The 22,605-nt window shown below is 36.0% G+C and overlaps 1 protein-coding gene across 3 annotated transcripts in view; it reads right to left on the reverse strand.

Moving 5' to 3' along the window:
• LOC125235162 (fasciclin-2-like) overlaps positions 1–22,605 on the reverse strand; it is a 96,701-nt gene that overhangs the window by 7,514 nt on the left and 66,582 nt on the right. For 2 of the 3 annotated variants that reach the window (XR_007178053.1, XM_048141616.1), the window contains exons 2-13: positions 12,221–12,368; positions 10,964–11,133; positions 9,897–10,030; positions 9,318–9,464; positions 8,278–8,418; positions 7,612–7,761; positions 6,174–6,319; positions 4,977–5,089; positions 4,464–4,611; positions 3,888–4,110; positions 3,105–3,382; positions 2,031–2,142 (exon numbers count right to left, since the gene is read on the reverse strand). Coding sequence is in view for 2 of the 3 variants with exons in the window: in XM_048141616.1 (XP_047997573.1) it covers positions 2,031–2,142; positions 3,105–3,382; positions 3,888–4,110; positions 4,464–4,611; positions 4,977–5,089; positions 6,174–6,319; positions 7,612–7,761; positions 8,278–8,418; positions 9,318–9,464; positions 9,897–10,030; positions 10,964–11,133; positions 12,221–12,368 (1,910 nt within the window). In the remaining variant the exon portion in view is untranslated. Of the gene's footprint in view, positions 1–2,030; positions 2,143–3,104; positions 3,383–3,887; positions 4,111–4,463; positions 4,612–4,976; positions 5,090–6,173; positions 6,320–7,611; positions 7,762–8,277; positions 8,419–9,317; positions 9,465–9,896; positions 10,031–10,963; positions 11,134–12,220; positions 12,369–22,605 lie in introns of those variants that run through there. The other variant, XM_048141617.1, reaches the window with a different exon arrangement.

Genomic DNA, 22,605 nt, shown 5'->3' on the forward strand with positions numbered 1-22,605 from the left:
TCAATAAAAAGAAATTTCAGTACAAATTAAAAGAAGTAAGATACTTTGGACACATTTTTTCCGAGGAAGGCATGAAAATTGATCCGGAAAGGATTCTTGCCATTACTAATATGAAGAGCCCCTCCAATAAAAAAGAGTTGCAAATATTCCTCGGAATGGTTAATTATCTAAGAAAGTTTATTCCGAATTTGGCTAGTATTGCATCACCGCTCCAGTTATTGTTAAAAAAAGATGTGACCTGGTTATGGACGGACATTCATGAAGATGTTTTCAAAAATATTAAAAATAAATTAACAGAAGCTCCTACTTTACAAAATTTTAATCATAAAATACCTATAGTAATACAGTGTGATGCGTCTAAGGATGGTTTGGGATGTTGCCTTATGCAAGAGGGAAAGCCAGTGGCTTATGCATCAAGGAGCTTAACTCCGTCTGAACAAAATTTTTCTCAAATCGAAAAAGAATTGCTTAGTGTGTGCTGGTCCACTCAAAAATATCACTACTACATATATGGACAAAAATGTACAATATTAAATGACCATAAACCACTAGAGTCCTTGCTTAAAAAACATATTCATGAAGTACCGTCCCCTAGGCTCCAACGAATGAAGTTAAGATTACTAAGATAGAACATAGAATATAAATATTTGAAAGGTAAATACATGTACATAGCAGATTTATTATCTCGTGCATATATTAAGTGTGATAACTCAGACGATCCATATATTAATGAAATGGTTCACTGCGTAGGGCTCGCGAGTCACTTGCAGTGCACTACGGAGCAAAAACAAGAATTAATTACTGAAACGAATAATGATATTGAATTATCCAAATTAATTGAATATACTAAGAATGGATGGCCCGACAAAAAGCATGTGTCAGATAATTTGCAATATTACTTTAAATTAAGATCTGAAATAACAGTAGACGAAGGCATAGTGTTTTTAAATCATAGAATTATTATTATATTAATAATACCTAACACATTGCGTTTAAAATTTATGAAAATATTACATGAAGGGCACCTCGGCACAACTAAAATGAAACAAATTGCCAGGAATATGTACTATTGGCCAAAAATTGATGAACACTTGGATACATTTGTAAGAAGATGCTTTATATGTCAGACATATCAAAAAAATAATGTGAAAGAGCCCTTATTGCCTCATGAAGTACCTAAATTACCCTTTAAAAAAATAGCTACTGATATAATGGAATTCAAGAGTAAAAGTTATTTAATAATTTATGATTACTATTGTAAATGGTTAGATATTAAATTATTATCGAATAAAAGTGCCAAATGTATAATCAATAGCCTGACAGATGTTTTTTGTAATTGGGGCATCCCTAGCGAAGTAGTGTCAGACCATGTGCCATTTGACTCCAGAGAATGCCTGCAATTTGCTCGAGAGTGGGGCTTCACATTCACATATTCTAGCCCTAGATACGCTCAGTCAAACGGGTTCGCAGAGATGGGGGTACAGATTGCCAAGAGAATGTTATTAAAATGTCACGAAGATAAGTCTGACTTTAGGTTAGCGTTGTTACAGTACAGGGCATCACCCGTCTCGGGAACAAGTTTCTCCCCGAGTCAGCTGATGATGAATAGGAATATTAAAACTAAAGCTATTGTTAATCATAAATATTTAGAGCCAACGCTGAATAGTAATGTAGACTATCAATTCCAAAAGTCACTTAATAGAAACATTAAGTATTACAATAGTACGAGTAAATTTAAAAAGAGTTTTTATATGGGACAAGATGTGTGGTTTAAAAAAGAGCCTAATACTAATATATGGTTAAAAGGGAAGATTTGTAAATGTAACGGCTTTAGGTCTTACAATATTTTAGATATGAACAATGTGGAATACGCACGAACATCATTTCATATTCGACCTCGTGTCGCGTAGCGCAGCTTTGTGTTCCACCGGAGTCTGTACTGTTGGCTGAAGGCGCAACATTCATGGTTATTTTTATTTTAATGTAAAAGGGGGAGAAAAGTGATTCATATGTGTAATGTAAACACTTACCGGACAGAACTCTACGTTGTAATGGTCGATGGGCTCGCCGTTAGACTCCGGCGCCTTCCACTTGAGTTTGCCTTGATGACCCCACACCTCCGTCGGCGGTTCGGGCACGGAACTGAAGAAACAATATTAAATTTGCAATATAAGAAAATATACTTCTTCCAGTCTCTAAAAAGCGCTGGTAGCCTAGCGGTATGTGCGTGCGACTTTCGTTCCGGAGGTCGCGGGTTCAAACCCCGGCTCGCACCAATGAGTTTTTCGGAACTTATGTGCGAAATGTCATTTGATATTTGCCAGTCGCTTTTCCGTGAAGGAAAACATCGTGAGGAAACCGGACTTATTCCAATAAGGTCTAGTTACCCTTCGGGTTTGAAAGTCAGATGGCAGTCGATTTCGTAAAACTAGTGCCTACGCCAAATCTTGGGATTAGTTGTCAAAGCGGACCCCAGGCTCCCATGAGCCGTGGCAAATGCCGGGATAACGTAAGGAGGATGATGAGTCTCTAAAAACTTTTCAGTGTTGATAAAGTCATCGGAACTACTTACTAGGGTGATGCAGATCTTTGCGCTAATTTTTAACAAGCTGTGTCTCACAAAATATAAAGTAAAGCACGTATCCTGAATATTTTTCCGTTTTTTTTAAAGTCCATAGTTCTGTTCTACCCGGTAGGTACTTTAAAAAGAAAGTGGACCTAGACAAATTGATATTCTGTCTAGATTTTCTTAAATGTCAGATTTTTCTGTAGCAATTTTTTGTAGGTGATGTATTTTCGAAATACTTCGACAAATTCAATTGTTCATTTCATTGAATACTCTTGTTGCGTTTTCACATTATTTGATCAGATATCGGATGCAGGACCATCCCAATATTTGAGCCGCCATCTTTAATTTTTTCCTTTGAAAACCTTTCTATATCCGATACCGGATCGGATAATGTGAAAATGCACTTAGTCGTTTAATTTTTCAAGAACAATCATAAGGAGTGCATTAACATGTCATATTCGCGGAACCTCACCAAACAAGGAGTTCTTCAACAAAACACTAGCAAACCTAAATAATGTAGATAATAATTCCTTACGATTCAGGCGTCGTGAATTCCATAGGCGCCGACCACTCCCCATCGCCAACCGCATTCTGGGCCGCGAACCTGATCGAATACGTCCTGTTAGGCTTCAGGCGGTCTATGGTGAAGTTCCTCTCGATCCCGCAGTAGCTGATGTTATGGTGGCTGATGATGGCGTAGTTCTCGACCAGATCGTATTCGGCAACATAGCCCCGGATCGGAGCGTTGTCGATGGCCTCTGGGCCTTGGATGTGGAAGGTTATGGAGGTTGCTGTACTGGCTATGGGCGTTGCCTGAAAAGAAAATGAAAATATGATTTTAGCACATGGTTGTAACAGGCCCATAATTTTGATTTTGTAATAAATCCAGTTTTCGAATTGTGTTTATTACTTAATATGATGACAATCATAAGAGCGGCAAAAGATGGCCGAATACGACGTGGTGGACAACCAAGCCGTATAAAAATCATGGAGCGAAATGGATCCAGGACAGAAAAATATGTCGCCTTCAAACAACGGGCTGACGTCAAATAACGGGACATGATAAGATTGGCAAGGAAGGAGAAGAAGAGTAGTGTGATCAGGTAGATAAATGGCCAATCGCTCGTGGCGATAGAAAATCCAATTGCCATTGTTGCACTAATAATGATGAATATTGATATAATAGACACAAAGTGTTTGGTTGCCGAAGCGATAGCGATTATAATCTAGGGCCTCAACTCTAAATATCTAAACTTACGCATACAAGAAAGACAGACAGAAAAAAGTTCTTTATAGTTAGTATGTTTGTACATCTTACATTTTTAATAGCCATCGGCTTGAATGCTTCTCGCAAGTATATTTTCTTAGTAGAGTTTCCATAAGCATTGACAGCTGAGCACTCATACTCCCCATACTTATTCGCGTCATCGATTTGCAAGGCTAAGTACTGATCTGGACTCCCATCACTCAGTTCCTGTAGCCTTTTATTGACTTCATCATGTTCAGCTGTTGTTGTTTCACGTCCTTCGTTGCCAAGGTATCTAAAAATTTAAAGAAATTGAAAATTAACTGAATATTTGCCGATTATGAATCTCTTCTGGGGGCTTTGGGTCATTCAAGTACGTATTTAAGAATACTTGCATTTTTGGTATCTCCATATCTCAATTTCTACGTAGGTACTTAAATCGTTTTTTTTGGTTTTCTACAAAACTAATAAAGTAATGTAACTCAAGACAGTCTATCATCAGGCAAGCCCCTCTACAAACTATTTTGTCAATATCGGTGGAGCAGACGTTCACAAATACGAAAATTCTTGCCCAAATTGACCGTTTTTCAACCATCAACTTAAAAATTTGTGAGTATAGTTGTCTAACAATTAGTTACTTGTTCATACTTCCATACTATTGTCGACGGCGGGTTGCTTGTGTGCACGCAGCTCATGTTGACCGTATGATTCTGCCATCCCCAGACAGTCTCGTTTTGTATGGGGAAATATGGCGCGTAGAGGACGGTCAAGTACATTTCCTGGGTTACGTTGTTGACTGCAAAAAGAAAAGAAAAATAATTGTTTTAAGAACTTATGGGAAAAAACTCAACATCAGTTAAAAGGCGTAGGGAGCATACACAGTCGACCTTCGACTGTCGACTGGATGGCCATAGTGTCCGGTGAGCGTAGTTATGCACGTCCGAAGAAATAAACTCTCGCAAATTGCAGTTGAAGTAACTTTGATAACAACTGTGCAATGTAACTGTTAAAGTGCATTCTTTGGCACTCATTTGGGTAGGTAATAAAGTAAATCTACAATCACCAGATCTTAACAATGGTTCTGTCAATGGACTGTTCTTGTCAGTCTTTTGATCAAGTCTAAGACATTCAAGGTTTATTAAGAATCAAAAAATAACCCACCTTCATTAGCTGCACTGCATCTGAAAACGCCCTCGCAGTCTCTGGTGACATTCATAATCGTCAAATATAGCTCCGACGTGTCCGGTGTCGGATGTAAGACCGCTGTTGATACCCTGTTTAAAAAAAACGCTGGTACAGTCCATCTAAGTAGGACCAAGCAAATTCTGCATGACTTATTTGATCGGTAACTCGTACTTCGCCTGGAAAAGGGGTCACCATCGAAAATTATTTAGAGTTAATGGTGTCATCATTATTTCTAAAACTGATCTAGCTGCGCTATGTGTGGCATAAAAATGCGGATTGTTATATTCTAAGGCAAATAAAATAATCAACGGGGTGAATCTAAATTGTTTGGAAAAAATACTATTTCATACATTCTGGCTATCTGATCTTGACATTTCTTGATTTCGGGGTTTAGTCCTGTAGTAAAAGTTGTCCACTATTTTCACCCCGTAAATTATTGTAATTGAGAAAATGCCAAAAAACTTTAAATCTCGATGGCCCTTAGAGCTGAATGCCAAGCGTGACGAAATATAAGCCCGACCACCTGCGGGAATACAATATCAAATTATTTAATAACAAGATTGGCTATGTCAGCAACTTGCGAGCACATCAGAGGCAGCAACGGAGTTGAAAGCACCGTGTCCGCATCAGCCGTGGAGTTACGTATTATGCTTGTCTTTTATAAATTCTCGGGACCATTGGATCCCGGGTATTTGGAAGGCGTGCGTGGAGTCGAAGCGAACACGTAGAGTCCTCTTGCAATAAGAAAAACTCTAAATCTGATGTGACTAACTGACGCTTGTCATTCGCACTATAAACCTCGGCCACACTATGCCCCTCGTGCTGCCGCGATTTTGTCCTCTCCGGCCACACACTGCCCTACTCGCGCGATTAATCGCACTAGGTTGTTGCCGGCTCTTTGACTCGCGCCAAAAAACCGTCAAAATAGGGAGCGGTGGGAATGACGAGGAGCACGACGAGCGGCATGACGAGTAGCGCGGCCACACTATGCCTCTGCCTACTTCCGTCGCTACTTCCCACGCCGCTCGTCGAATGTGTGGCCGAGGTAATTGGTTATGCACCCAAGGACAAGCCCCAGTCAGTCTAGGATAATAGAAAAAGCTCTAAAACGAAGCTAGGATGATTATTGCAGGTGACTAAAGCAACCTCTATAATCTGTCCATGATAAAATACCTTGGATCTGTCTCCAGTCCATCCACACTGGTCTCTATGAGTAGTACAGGGACTGGAACTCCGGTGGCCTTGCAGGCAATCTGTGCGACGCTGCCTTCCACTACGGTCGCGTTTTCTAGGGAGGTTATCACTGGCGGCACTTTGACCTAGTCAATAAAATAAATTCAAATCTTTGATTATGAAAAGGTATCAACTTGATCTTTTCTTACTATGTCAAATAATTTGTTTTGATAATCTAATAAAATAAATATTGAAATGATTGAAATATTTTATCGAGTAATTCAGTAACAGTAATTTGAAGAAGAATTCAGTACACAACTGACTCGACTAGCGATTCAAAAAGTTGTAATAATAGGCAATAGCGATTTTTGGCTGCTGCCCAAATGCGAATTAGAGATAACTTGACAAGAGGTTTGCGTTAGGGTATGGATAGATAAGGAGCAGTAGACATAAATCGACCCATTAGGTCGATAATTATTGATATAATATCTGGGCGACCGAGCTTCGCTCGGTTCTATTTTAATATATCACGTCTTTAGATAAAAAAAAAACTCTTATAAATACAAAAACAAAAAAAAAGACAAAAAACAAAAACTTAATTTCTGGCCGGGATTCGAAACCCTGACACGTACGATCTATCTGCGTACATTAGACCGACCTCGTGCGACTGAGCTACGCGGAATCGATGCGCGCGCGGCGAAATTAAGGACCATATTTTACGTTTACAAATGCGAAAGAAAAACTCATGAAAACTCGAAAATTCGCGTTTTCCGGGATCTAAGGCTACGCTAGATCGATTTTTCACCCCCGAAAACCCCCACAAAACAAATTTCAGCGAAATCGTTAGAGCGGTTTCCGAGATCGTCGGTATATATAAATAAATAAATAAATAAATAAATAAATAAATAAATAAATATACAAGAATTGCTCGTTTAATAGTATAAGATTAATGATGATGATATGATGATGATAATTATTATTAATGATGATAATTATTGATAATTCAATGTATTTTTATACAATTTTTTTGACATTTAGAATTTATTCTAGAAGTTTTTATACTAGTATTTTTTTATACAATTTAGATTGATATCATTTTATTAAATCAATGTAGTTTTAAAACAATATTGTTTATTGCACCAATAAATTGCTCTGATATTTAGAATAAGATGAATATTGTACACTGTTGACAATTTAAAAGTGCTTATTGTAAGCCTATTTGAATAAAGAATATTTTGATTGATTGATTGATTGATAAAGTTAAAAAGGCTTGCCAAAGATTACATCTATTATTAGAATGGCAGAAAATCAAGAAGTGTATAAAACAATAACATCACGTAATTGCGACCCTCAGTTATAACACGAGGAAAAGAAGGAGAAGATTAACAACAAGCGAGAAACAGAAGTTTGTTCTTATCAAGCAGACATAGGTACTTACATTAATGACAACTTTTATAGTTGCAGTATCAACAGAGTTAGCAGCGGTGCATACGTATGTTCCTGCATCTTCTTTTTGTATGTTGTCAAATTTTATTGTATTAACCATTGGCGTCCATGTCGAATTTGCTTCTTCCAGTTGGTTTCCGTACTGAAAGACAAACAACCGAATTGATGTACTTAGAATGCTTAAAAGAAAGAAATGGTAGCCTGACATTAAAAACGTGCGACTTGAAACCCGGGCTTGTCCCGATGAGTTTTTTGGAACTTAGGCACGAAATGTCGTTTAGTATTCGCCAGTCGCTTTTTGGTGAAGGAAACATGGTGAGGAAGCTGGACTAATCCCAAGGTCCGATGGTATGCTAATCTGTAGGTCGAGTGTTCAAATCCTGGCTCGTCCAAAAAGTTTTTCGGAACTTAGGCACGAAATGCCGTTTGATATTCGCTAGTCGCTTTTTGGTAACGAACGAGAAACATGAGGAAACTAATCCAAATAAAGCCTATTTTACTCTTTGGGCTGGACGGTCCTCGAAATAAGTAGTCACTTACAATAAAAAGTAATATCTACGCGGGACTAGTTGGCAAAGCAGACCCCAGGCGCTCATGGGCTGTGGTGAAATTCCGGGATAGCAATAGAAAGAATATAAATATAAGCAAGTGAAATAACCTCATCAGTAATCTTGGTCCAGGTATACTCGGGGTAGGGTATGGCTTCCGCAAGGCACTCCACCACCACTGAGCTGCCGACAACTATGGTCTCTGGTGGGACGTTAAACTTCGGTTCGTAAATCACTGGTCTTGCTGCAGCCTGTCAAATTGCATTCAGAATTAAAACCGGGGTTAGTTACCCGATATCTTTTAGACTCCGTAGGTATGAAACGCCCGCCCGTCCGAAGGGGAAAATAACATGAGTAATATAATTGGCATTTTGACTGAGCACCAGGCCCCGTAGCCGAATGCCATTTCTCCGACGCCAAACGAAAGCGATACGCCGCTGGCTCTGTCGCGCCAATACGCAAGCGCGATAGAGATAGATATCTACTAGCGCTTCGTTTCGTGAGCGTTTCGTGAGCGATTGTGCCATTCGGCTAGCCACCCTGAATTAGTACTAATGTTTAACTCTGGGGAAATTATTAAAAAAAGTAGGTATTTGATGTTTATGCATTTTTTATTTCACTGATTTTGTGTGACTTGTGATGTATAAAACGTTCATATATCAAAGTTCAAAGTTTTTTTCCATCCATTTAACGTAGAGAAATATTCGCAAGGAGATGTGCATATAAATATTTATGTATGTAACCAGTTTAGTGACTTAAAAACGTATTTTTTTTGTATGGGTAACAAACCGTTGTCAAAGCGGACCCCAGGCTCCCATGAGCCGTGGCAAATGCCGGAATAACGCAAGAAGGATGAAGCTAGGAACATACTACGCGGACGTCCGTCGTAAATCGACCGCGACCGCGACCGATCAGTGTGCACGGAACAAAACATCCAGCGAGCCAGATTTCGATCGGACGTCCATGCGCTCAAGGCCACGTCCACGTCCGTCGACCGATAGTTTGCACGGTTATGTGTAATTTCATTGTCCAGATTCCCGTCCGCGGTCGATTTACGACAGACGTCCGCGTAGTATGTTCCTAGCTTTATGTATGGGTAACAAACCGCTTTGAGACAATCAGTAGGTAATTTATTATTAAGTATATTTACCTGTACATTTATACGTAATGCTACAGAATCCCCAGTAATAATGTTGTTCACTGTGCAGTTGTAGTATCCAGCGTCCTCTTTACTAACATTTCTGATCATTAGGCCGCGTTCAGGCAGTATATTGTACTTTATGTCGTTACCTAAAAGCTGGAAAAATATTACACAAATTATAGATGTTATTATAATTACTTCCTAAGAAAAAGCGTAGCCCAGAAAAATGAAATAAAAGCTCGTTTGGATGGTACCAGACATTAGGTTGATACTCGCTTAGTTGGAGATTTACTCATACAACATATAAAAACATATAAAATAAAAAATGTTACACATATATATATCAGTGAAATAATATGGGTCAAATTATATATGGGGCTTCCAATACTTTCAATCCTGTGTTGAATGATGCCAGTTAATGTACTGTGACTGAGTACAAGATTCGCTTTGAGAATAATTCTCTATATCCTTTATAAATAGTAGGTACTCCATTATCTTTGTTTACAAGCGAACATACTAATTAGTTCCTCATCGTAGTAAAAATATTTTTACATTCAAAGTTGTTAGGTAGGTTGTAAAAAACCATACCACATCAGCTCGATCCGTGATTCGGTACCAGACTATCTCGTAATCCGCTATTCCTCGCACTTCGCACCTAACTATTGTGTCTTCTCCGATTATTATATTCTGATCTTCAGTCGTGTTCACGAAATACGGGCTGTCTAGAAACAAATTAGACGTAATTAATATAATGATTTTACTTCATATAAAAAACAGAATATTCAGAGAGCTTGTTATGAAGGCAGGGGTTTCAAAGATGCCCAGGATTTTATCAAGAAAGATGCATCAATTGTGATCTGCATACTGTGAAAGAGTAAATAATTAGACTTGTGTTACTAATTACCACGTCGTCGCTCCATAATAAATAAAAAATAAAAAGTGTGTGGAAGCACCTTTACGTCTAAGTACAGTAACGCGGGAGCACAGAAATAAATTTTATTGCTCGTACGATTGGACTTCTACGATCGGAAGCCAATTAGAGGCTAGGTTCTTAAAAACTTCCAATAAAAATTCACTGAAGTTCTACTTCTTTCTAAATTTAGAACATATCAACTTCGGCATAGGATTTCATTAATCAAAGCCAATCAGTTTATTGTCAAGAGACGTGCTAATGTTTTCTGGAACATTAGCTTATAAAGAAATATCCTCATGTCGACTGAGTTTTGAAATTTGCCAGCTTAAATTTAACTGTGTCAAATTTACTAAACTTACGGCCTAAGCACTATGTATAGGATGTGGATCCTCCTTTATCTTTCTATAATTTTACAATCATAAATCTATAAAAATAGTCTGTTTTGTGTTCATAAGAAACATACGCCTCAATATTATGCGTCTGGCTATACTTGACCCCTTCGAAGTTGGTCTGGCACGTATAGTTTCCAGCCTTCGCATTGCTGATGCTTCTCACCACGATCTTTAAGGTTTGAGGGATTTGTTCAGTGTTCATACGTACCATAAGCCTCATTATTATGCGTCTGGCTATACGCGACCCCTTCGAAGTTGGTCTGGCACGTGTAGTTGCCCGCCATCGACTTGCTGATGCTTCTAATCATGATCTTTAAGGTTTGAAGGATTTGTTCGGTGTTCATACGTACCATAAGCCTCAATATTATGCGTCTGGCTATACGTGTTCCCTTCGAAGTTGGTCTGGCAGGTGTAGTTGCCCGCCATCGACTTGCTGATACTCCTCACCACGAGACTGAGTATACCCGTGCCGTCGTGCTCTTGGACCTCCGTGTAAATGTTGGGATTGCTCGAATCTGGTCTTGGAGAAACAATCGTTTACTTATTAAATAAATAGGTACAGATGTGGGCGAAAAGATGTGCCTTCGTATTGTTACGGAAACGTACGAACGTGTCATGCTATTTCATTCAGTCTCAGTACAAGATGTACTGAAATTGATTAAACTAGCATGACAAATACGAACGTTTCCGGAAAAATACGAACGAATCCCTTTTTGTACTACATCAGTACAGCCTTTAAACACGTGTACTTGATAATAGAATAAATATACGTATTTTGATTGGATATATCAGTATCAGAACTGGCGTTTTTTGTTTGGAAATCGGCGTTTTCGACGTTGAAAGTTTTTGATTCATGTCATATCTCAAGCTTATATTTCGAATTCTGCAGGTGGATATTGAAACATTATCATTATATATATATATATATGTATATATTTATTGACATATATATATATATATATATATATATATATAACAAGAGGTAGATAAGTGCATTATAGGGGAAATACGTGTACTGAATAAATATGCACAAGAACTAAAATGAGAAAGGTATTGATGATGAGATGGTGGTTGGCGTGTGAAAAAAATGAGTGAAAGATTGCTGAAGAAAGACCCGTACAGAAGCACCTTAAACCAGCAAACATGTATGAGGAATGTTTTAAAAGTAAAAGAAGCGAAAGATGTCAGAATCGTTGCAGATGGAAATCCGTGATATCTGCCTACCCCTTTGAGAGACAGGAATGTAAACTTGTATATAAATAGTCCATTTACTGAGTGCCACCTTTTTTATCGAGGGGAAATGCTTTACGCATACCATCCCAGGCGCAGGGACCGGCCTGGGATGGTTATGTGGGACTCCAATATAGGCTAATGAGACCCATAGTTTACCCACTAAAACCCCTCGATTGCCGCCTCAGGGCTATATAATAGGACGAGGTCGCAGGCACGTTTCGGCACTCCTCCGTAAACTCCAACTCCTGGTCCTTACTGAAAATGAGCGTCGCGGAGTGGGCCATGTGGCTGACGCCGAGATATGGGACGAGGGAATAAGCTATGTATATTTTTTCCTAATAGTCGTCTTTTCTTTCTTTCTTAAAAGCCCTTACCCATTGATTATGTTGCCTTCTGGGTCCAGCCATGTCAGATGCTTCACCGAGTACCCGACTTCTTTGCATTCGCAGTTCTTGACATACGTGGAACCGGTCGTGCCGGTGTACTTTTCGTATTCGCTGCCTATGAAACACGCCGTGCATACTGAAAAAGAAAATTTAAATTTAATAATAATAAGATCCCGGGGACTACGAGTAAGGAGTAGTTTGTGGCGAGCTGTTGGGGAGTAGCAACCGTAATCGGGTGCTCCTAGGGAGTTCTGTTATCCGAAAGGTGGGTGAGTGGTGGGGTAGGATAGGAATTTCTACTTTTGACTTGCCTTGGCTGGCCGTTCAGAGTGGAGTTGTGAGGCCTATATGCTATACTCCAGGGGTGAAGTGAAAGTTTCAAATTAACGTTTAACGTAACGGAATAACGTTTTATTAGACAGGCATTCGGTTTTTTATCCTTAGTCCATCACTTTCATACAATAGCCTCATAATCAGCCTATCGCAGTCCACTGCTGGACATTCGCCACCGTTTCCGATCTTCGGCTGCTCGCATCCAGCTGCTGCCAGCCATCCTGCGCAAATCGTCGCTCCACCTTGCCTGACAATGCCTGCTTTACAATAGCCTAGTTGCGAGTAATTTTATATCAACTCTCAAATAGTCTTATACCTTTTCGGGCGCTACCTCTGCGTGCGTCCCATGACACTGGCTAGGGTAGCATCCGCTCCGTGTACCCCTTATAGTGTCAAAAAGACCTCCAAGGTGCATTGTTATTCCGGAAGTCGTCTAATTACGAAAGTCGCATAAAAATCACCATTATTTCCATCATATTTTTTTTTAGAAAACAGTAATCGGTAGAGTATCATTTTATACACTCATAACTAGTTTACAAGTATAAAATTATCATTACAAACAAATGTAATTAATGTCGGAGAACTTCCCCTGTCGAATCTAGGTATCTTTCAACTTTTCTTGCAAATAAATAGTTCAAGTTCTGTCAGAACCGTCGAATCTAGCTTTCAACTTTCTTGAAAATAAATAGTTCAAGTTCTGTCAACCGTTAGCAACGTTCGAAGTTCGGGTTATTGATTTCCTTTGAAGAACAAGATTTAAAAAGTTGCCCGGATCTTATTAAAGTTGGTCTAGACTTGGCACGTAGATCGTAATCAGACGTGGTAGGTACATGCGGCTTTCCATTATAAAGGAGTTTTTGTGCTTCAAATATTTCAAGTGAAATAAATCTAAATATATAAAAGAAGAAACTGAGTAACTGACTGACATATCAACGGACAGCTGAAACCGCTGGTCCTAGAGATTCTAAATTTGGTACGTAGGTTCCTTATAAGGTGTAGAGGAGCACTAAGAAACGATTTTTTTTAATTGGGGTGAAATAGAGGTTCAAAGTTTGTTTGGGAAAACAAGATTAGATTACATCAACACAAGATCAGAACGAATTAGGGCTATTTCAGTTTAAGGTTAGATTAGTACGCGGGCGAAACCGCGGGAAAAATTTAGTCTAAAATAAATTTTGATAAAAATGCTCCATTTTGCTCAGGAAGCACGAGGACCCTTCTTTAATGGAAAACCTCATATTCGGGCGATGACAGCCTCAAGTTTTGTAATTTATGTTCATGTTATTGGTTCTGGTATAGGTGGGTGCAGATTAGAGTAAAGCGAATTTAAAAATTTTGGAAATATGCAATTGAATACCACTCAAAGAATGCCTAATTTTATGAAGATTACGAGAAAAATAATTTAAAAAATCTAGCTATATACTTTTGGCCCTCTACCATTGATTTAATAAAAAAATTATAATATTTTTTGTAAAATGTATTTTTTTATTTTTACATATTTTTATTAAATTTATATATTAAACATAGCCTTTGGTATCTGAAATGATTTTAATTTAATTTTTTTGTACTTTAAAACATTTTTTTTCTGAGACCTAAATTTATAGCAAAATTGTAATTTTCCAAAAAATCCTATTTACATGTATCTCGTGCTTAAAAAAATATTCTTAGAATGTGACAGAAAAGCTATCAATCGAAATAAACTCATAGCATATTAAAAAACATATCAGTCCAACCAAAAATTTTAGTTATATCGCTGCAAAGTATGCCTAAATTGCCTAATAACGCCTAAAATGTCACTTTTGGTCATCATGTAAAAATAGGAAAAATCAAGAAAAACGCAAAAACCCAAAACTTTAAATTTATATCTAAAGATGTCCTTTCATATAAAATACAACCCAAAAAGTATACTGCACGTGTTACTTCGTTTATCGTATTTCGCATGATAACATATGCGCATTGTAATATGCCTACTTGAAAAATAAATATTTCATTTTCATTTCATTTTCATTTTCAACGTGATTATTGAGTTAAAAATGAAATTTTGAAGTTTCATTATTTACTACTTTTTAATAAATTTAAATATTATTATGGTTAAATTCACTTAATTACAGCTTCTTTTATAATATTAATTAATAATAATAAATAAAAATTGACGTCAGACATATTTAATTTATTTCTTAATTTTACCTTATTTTTTTTTGCTTTTACGGCTGGTAGAGGGCCAAAAGTAGTACCTTATTTTAAATTTGATGCCAGAAATATAATCTGCAATTTTTTCCGCAACTTTTGATACCTATTCCGTTATGAATTTCTAATTTTTATTTTTCTCCATACAACCACGCTCCACCCTAGTGCAGATGCACAAATAACGGCAAGTTTTCATAGAGATTAATTAATTTGATGCCCATACTATTTAAAATGTGTTTAAAAATAAGATAATTATAGTAGTTTAGATATTTCGAACTTGTTGCCATGTCCAATATGTCCATACTAATAATCAGAGATCGGACGGATTTGCGACATTTTTAGTGACTTACGTCATTTTAATGACTTAGTATGAGATGAAGCACAAAAATCCGATCTCTGCTAATAATTTATGTACCTACCTACTAGATTAAAGTGTTTCTAGAAATAGGCCCATAAGTAGTAATTTCTTGCTATTAATTTGTGACAAAAAAACATGTCATTTGGTGATCCATAATAGTAAATTATGTATTAAGAGCGGAAAGTGAAGGATTACGAACGGGAGGCCTGTTTGAAGCCCGCCGCCAGAGGCCCGCCCGTGATATACACAATGTTTTTCATCACACTCGCGAAGTAATAACCAAATAATTTTAAACTAAATGTATTGAAATACCTACGCTGACTTTTTGAGCATTCGTCCGCCATTTTGTAATTTTTGACAGGTCGTGGAAGGCCCCACCCAGGAATTCACTTTACCGCCCTAGGGCGGTAAAAAGCTCATTACGTATCAGTATGCAGGCATGTAATAACACCGTTTACGAGCGAGTGTGACGAAAAACAAATAAATGCCGTTACCAGGATTAGAACTCAAAATCTTCTGTTTCATAACGGGCTGTTTCGTAACATAGGGCCATTTAGACATTACACGGAGAAAAAAGTCTCGTCCATGATACCTGAATAGTGTAATCTGAACGAGAAAATCTAGTAAATTCTGGGACAATTGTTCACATAGTATAAATAACTAAACTAGTCTGTTTAAATGCGTTGAGCTTAGTGAACTAGTTATCTTGTAATTGCTACACATTAAAATAGCGTGTATTACTAGAATATTTAGTAATCATAACACGTGGACCGTACAAATAAATAATATTTTCTTGCAGAGCTTAATAAATGAAATGTGACCTTGACAATATATTCTTGTAAAGGTAATATATACATTACGTATCATAAAATAAAAATATTGTAAGGGTCACACAGTCAAATTGTGTGTATTACTAGATTATTCAGTATTTATAACAAATGGAGTGTCTAAATAAACAAAATAATGTAAACTCCACAAGAAATTCTTGTAAAGGTTATAAAACTTTAGTTAGGCCAATAATAGGTATCGTTAAGAATACAAGTCATCTGATATATATTACATTCTCTTCATTTATGTAAACTTCATTAAATGGTTGATAGAACAAGAAAGTTAGTTACAGCAACTGCATTTATGGTACTCTCTAATAAATATACAATTGCGTTAACGTGTTATATTTTTATCGGTACCTATGAATTTGTCTGTGCACTGTATAGACAACTAACATTTCTTGTAAATGTAAAAAAAGGTTTGTTGTCTATACAAGGTGGTTCAGTAGGATTAAAGGCCGAGCCACGCCAGATACGTGTACGTAGACGTGTGCGTGGCGTGCGCGCTGTAAAGTACGAATCTTCAAAAGAGATGATACACCGCTAGACACACACGGGAAACACGTCACACAAGCGGTGTAATCTCTAATGAGGATTCGTCATTTACACCGCGTACGCTACGCGCACGTCTACGTACACGTATCTGGCGTGGCTCAGCCTTTAATCCTACTGTACCACCTTGTATAGACAACAAACTTTTTCTTACATTTACAAGAAATGTTAGTTGTCTATACAGTGCACAGACAAATTCATAGGTACCTACCGATAAAAATGCAGGTTGCTAGGACCAGTTCCAAGAGACAGAAGCCTAGAGTTGAAACTGAGATCCGGAAACCTGGGTCACCCAGCATATGGAATGGATGCTATGAGCGGTGAAAATTGGTGAATCTGAAAGTAAATAAAATAATTATATAATTTGTTAAAAAATGTATTTCAACGATCCTTAGTACAAGACTTTGTTCATATATTCGTCAGTGTTAATAGAACCGTCCTTCATTTCGTCCAAAATTTATATTTTGCAGAATTTTTCCACTTTTGTTCCACAGTATGGCATGGGTCACAGGAAACTTGCAACCATTGTAAATCATCTGAAAAAGACATTAAAATTTCTATGAATAAATTTTACATTAAGTAATATTCTACGTCCACTTCAGATATATATAAAGACTGTCCACGATAAAAAGTGGTCATATATAACATGGTAAATCTTGAGAATAATGAGAATTTATAAGCAGCATGTTTGTCAAATAATTTGTAGATATTAAACTACATTATAAAAATACAAACAAATAATAAACTTTAGGTGGCCTATGAATTTTAGCAGTATGTATCTCATGATAACAATATTTTTTTGTACAGTGTCTTCTTGCAGTCTTTAAGTACAACAGTTTTAATGACAAAAATATTTTTTAATGTTTAATTATAATAGCCAAAATATACCCTATTACATACTGATTTTACGATAGTAATAATTTTTCTGATTGTAATCAGATTAAGAAAGTACTGAGATTTTCTAACTTTGCTGAATTCGAATTTTTGACACTTTTTGGCTCTCCATACAAAAACAACTGTCAGTGCTTGGAGTAGAAAGTCTTCCTGACTACCAAAAGTCGAAATGAGTTTCAAAAAGTATTTTTTTGTCTGCTAAGATGTCATTCTAATGTGTGTAAAACAGCTTATAAAAATATAAGTATTTATAAAATTGTGCCAGGAAGCGTGTGAAGTTTGTTAAAAAACACTGTACAAGAAATGAAATGCTTGATGGTATACATTCGGCGAAACCTCAGACACACTAAAGCATTATAAGGAATAGCTTTAATTATTATATAGTTTTATGTATACAGATTTATCAAAATATAATATTGCTTCAAAATGTGCATTCAGGAAGAAAGATTTATCACGTTATGTATGACCACTTTTTATCGTGGACAGTCCATATTAGTTCAGTATTTAGATTTTGCCCACGTAATGTCGTATGAATTTGTATGCAATGTAAAATGAATACAACATTAAATGCCTTTTTACTCACCATTCTAATTATCTACTAAGTTCTACATGATGTACGGTATGTGACTCACCTGCTTTTGCCAACTCTGCCATCTCCCATCCTTGCAAGAGTTTTTGCACCTCTTCATCCATTTCCTAAAATGGAAACTACCAAACGAATGGATAATACGTAGTGAATACGTTTAACGATAAATAATATAACCTATGGCGATCCGTCCACGCGTGATCTCTCATGACACGTAAATGGCCGCCGACCACGCCGCAAAACATTGCGTTTAGTTACACAAGCAAAACATTTATTTATGCGGACAATATTTTTGTTATAACAATTATTTTTCGGTGTATATTACGAGAATATCATTGTTATTTTTTACAAGAGGCGCAAAGTAAAATCAACTATACTGCTATAGCATTCACTAAGATATACAATGGTACTTAAACATGGCGTTTCGTTACAAAAACGAAACACATATTTATACTAACTAAATACTTTTTCAACAGAACTATTTGTTCACCAGTATACATTACGAGAATATTATTGTCATTATTTACAAGAGCTGCAAAGTAATACCAACTTATAAAACAGTCATATCAACTATACTGCGATGGCATTCGCTACGATACAAATAATAGAGTTGACAGCGATGCGTACATATTTATACAAACTTAATATTTTTAAATATAACTCTTCGTTGAGTTTACATTACAAGAATATTCTTTTTATTTCTTTACGAGAACTACAAAGTAATGGCAACGTATAAAAAAGTTACAGGAAGTATACTGTGATAGTAACCGCTAAGATTAAGATTGTAAATATAATTTTTATTTTTTTGGCATTACAAGAAGCTTCTTGTTAATAGAATTATCGTAACCTTTATTCTATTAGTTGTAAATAAAACTAGAGTTCTCGTATATGTAATTCAAACAGAACTGTTTAGTGCATATTAATGTTTGCTTAGTTCTATTGAATTCAAAATATAGTAAACGTAACAATACAGTTGTTTTTATTACGAGATTGTAGTATCAGTTACGATAAATCTATTTTACTAAACGTTCTGGTAGTATTGTTAAAATATTTTTTTTCCGTGTACGCTAGGCACCTAGAAGGCCGTCATCGTCCGTATTGAGTTTGCAAGACATTGATTCAAACATAATGTCATTGCAACTGTGTACCGTCAGCATAATAGTTGTGGTTACTTATAATGTATGCATGAAGGTTAAGATTCTAAGACGAGTTGCAAAATTGCTTTATAATAATAAGAGATGTAGGTACTGAGAACCATTATGCGAGCAATTCCCGTTTAGTTTGTACATTTGGATCACGTCTCCGATTTTGATAAAAATTGGTAGGCTGATAGAGTCCATGATGCAGAGCAAGATCCACTAGGTTTCCCAAAATGTCCTGTGTAGTTTGTATGAAACCTTCCTTTTTTGTTACCAGATTTCTATACATTTTTGGTAACAAAAAAGGAAAGTTTCATACAATCAACCTAGGACATTTTGGGAAACCTAGTGGATCTTGCTGAGCATCATGGACTCTATCAGCCTACCAATTTTTATCCAAATCGGAGACGTGATCCAAATGTACAAACTTAACGGGAATTGCTGATGCACGAGATGGGGTTCTTATAGGTCAGTAGATAATGTTAGTTGGGCAGTTTCGCGAAAAAGGATTCTTAAAACTTTTTTTTACTAAAATAGGTAAATTTTATGTTTTTCCTACTCAGAATCACGAGCCTTTTCCATCCCACTAGGCGGAAAAAGCGTCCTAAATTTAATTTTTCCACTTTGTTACTATTTTTCAAACACTTTGTACAGCGGTTACAAAGTGGAAAGTATGCAAAATAATAGAAAATTTTGGGACCATTTTTTTGTCTCTTGTTTTCTATCCTAGATCGAAAGGGCTCGTAATTCTGCGTAGGAAAACATAAAATTTACCTACCTTAGAAAAAAAAGTAACAGTCCTCGCGAAAATGCCCAGTTGCGACTTTTTCGCTATTCAATAGTTATTTGTTTCGAAAGCGAAAGATTCCAATATTGAACCGCGAGCGTAGCGAGTGGTTCAAAAAGTGGAATCTTGAGCGTTGCGAGGGTTTCAAGGCACGAAAGTTAAATAAACTTTGCCACCGAGTGAAACACAAAATTTTTCACCACACCAACACGAACAAAATACTAACTATAAAACATCAAATTAAATCAAAAAATCATTGAGTGATTACAAGAATTCAACGCGTATCAACTTTTAATATCGATTAACTGAGATAATACGGAAAAAAAAAAAAAAAAAAAAAATTAAATCAAATCCATCAATTTATTCAATATTTATGATTCAACATCATCAATTATAAGTAAATTCTACCATCCAGCTTCAGACATCAAGTTAAAATTTGTATGAAATTACTTTGCACTCTTGTGGATAAAATGCAATTTTCCTATCTGTTTTCGAAGCAAAGTAAGCCTTTAACAGTTGGTGTGGTGAAAACATATTTAACCCAACTTAAGTAATTTTTATTCACTGGTAACCGGCATTTAAAAATATAAAGAACCAGCAATTTTAACACGTCATTAATAAAACTGTTACCATTACTGTTAAATATATGTACCTAGTTTTTAGAGAAATTGGAAGTAGCAACATCGCTATAGAAATCTAAATAATTCTTTACTGTCTATTTTTTGGAATTTATTTCTTTTATCGTGAAAATACAGAATCATTGAGTGATTACAAGAATTCAACGCGTATCAACTTTTAATATCGATTAACTGAGATAATACGGAAAATGTTTGCTATTATTAAACAAATATTTATAAAGTGGGAACTATTTCTAAAACGTAAAGTGCTTTCTCACAGCTCACTCCGAAGCAGAAAAAAAAACAATATGCCGGCAACTTCTTATCTCGTATGTATCCTTATTGAATTCGCTTTTCACCCGTCGACATTGTAAGCCAATAAAAGTTGTTTTTATCCCTTATCGAACAGCGGGAAGCCTCAAGACAAAAAGATCTGTCTTGCTGACCGTACGACAGTATTGGATATCGGAGTGACATTTAATCAATCTACTCTGGCTACCTATGCCTTCTGTGATGTTATGTAGATGGTGTATTACTATTCATGTTACTGACAATATACAAAACATCCATGAGTTAGGAACACCCACAAATAAATGACCTTACGGGGGTTCGAACCCAGGACCGTGGCTTAGCAGGCAGGGTCACTACCGCTACCGCGTGCTAGCCCCAACACCATCCTGAGCATGATATCCAACAGGTTTGATTGCCCTTACATAAATAATTGCTTGTCCTTACATCTAAGTAGAAATGTAAAATAGGGGTAGAAATGTATATTTAATTTAATTTAGCTTTAATTTTTGTAATTAAATTAAAATTTAATTTTATAATTTAAATCAAATGTAATTTTATAATCTTAATTTTAATTTAATTTATTGCTGACATTTCTGACATTTTTATACATTGACTTATAATTATAATATATTTATTTGAATTTTAAGTAGCCTAGGACTATATATAATTCTAATTTAATCTGTGAGTTTTTATGATTTTATCTTTTAAAATGCTATAATATAAACAGAAAAAAAATGTCAGTATTGTCGCAAATATAATTTTAATTTTTGAAATTAGTGGTAAATTATATATTTTTTATTTTTTTGAACTGTGATTTATTTATTATGTTTTAGTGTACTTTGTGTAATGTAGGTATTAGGTAAATAAACATGAAAACCACAACAATACTAAAGCTACGAGAATCCTTATTTTAATTGTACTGTTATTTTAATTGGACCATATGTTGTCTACAATAAACGGATTTATTATTATTACTACCGCCTAGGCCAGATCGGTCGTCTAAAGTCACTAAAGTCGTCAAATAAAAATGTAAAGGTAAAGAAAATCGGCGGAAATCTTCTGCTCTGTATTTTTTTGTAAAGTTTGTATATCTAGGAATAAAAAATAGGTACATAGATATCGTCACTACTTTAAAAAAAAACTTGTATATTCGTCTGTCAGTGAAAAGAAAATTGGTACATAGACTTTAACTTTGAGGAGCAGCGTGAGATACGAGATTTTTTCAAAGTAGTGACGATATGAATGTTGATGTCAAATTTCATGTTATTTTCGATCGTCATTCATTTAAAATCATAAAATGAGAGCATAATTTCAATTCTACGAGTAAGAATTTAAATATTATTATATAACCCACATTGATAAAACAAGATTTAAATTACATATTTGAATACCGATATGACAGTAAATACATTTTAATTGCGGTAGTGATCATTAATTTAATGTCTTTGTGACCCAATTTTTAAGAAACCATAAACTACCCTCAGTACTTTGATTTCATAGCAGTCATCAAATTTTAATAACAGTTTCCGGGACATATATGGGTTAATAGGCGAGTTAAAGCGTGTTATGAGCATGCCAACAATCTTATTGAAATACCGTAGTTCTTATGGCTTTAGTCGGAGGACTATTTTAGAATGATTTATACGAAAATTACGTGGTTAGGCTATTGAGAGCAGTATTTAGTGTAAATGCGTCGTCACATTTCCATGTATCGATTATAACTGCTAGCTCTTGCCCGCGGCTCCGCTCGCGTTAGAAAGAGACAAAAAGTAGCCTATGTCACTCTCCATCCCTTCAACTAT

The sequence above is a fragment of the Leguminivora glycinivorella genome, chromosome 17, assembly GCF_023078275.1.
Source record: "Leguminivora glycinivorella isolate SPB_JAAS2020 chromosome 17, LegGlyc_1.1, whole genome shotgun sequence".
Classification (NCBI taxonomy): domain Eukaryota; kingdom Metazoa; phylum Arthropoda; class Insecta; order Lepidoptera; family Tortricidae; genus Leguminivora; species Leguminivora glycinivorella.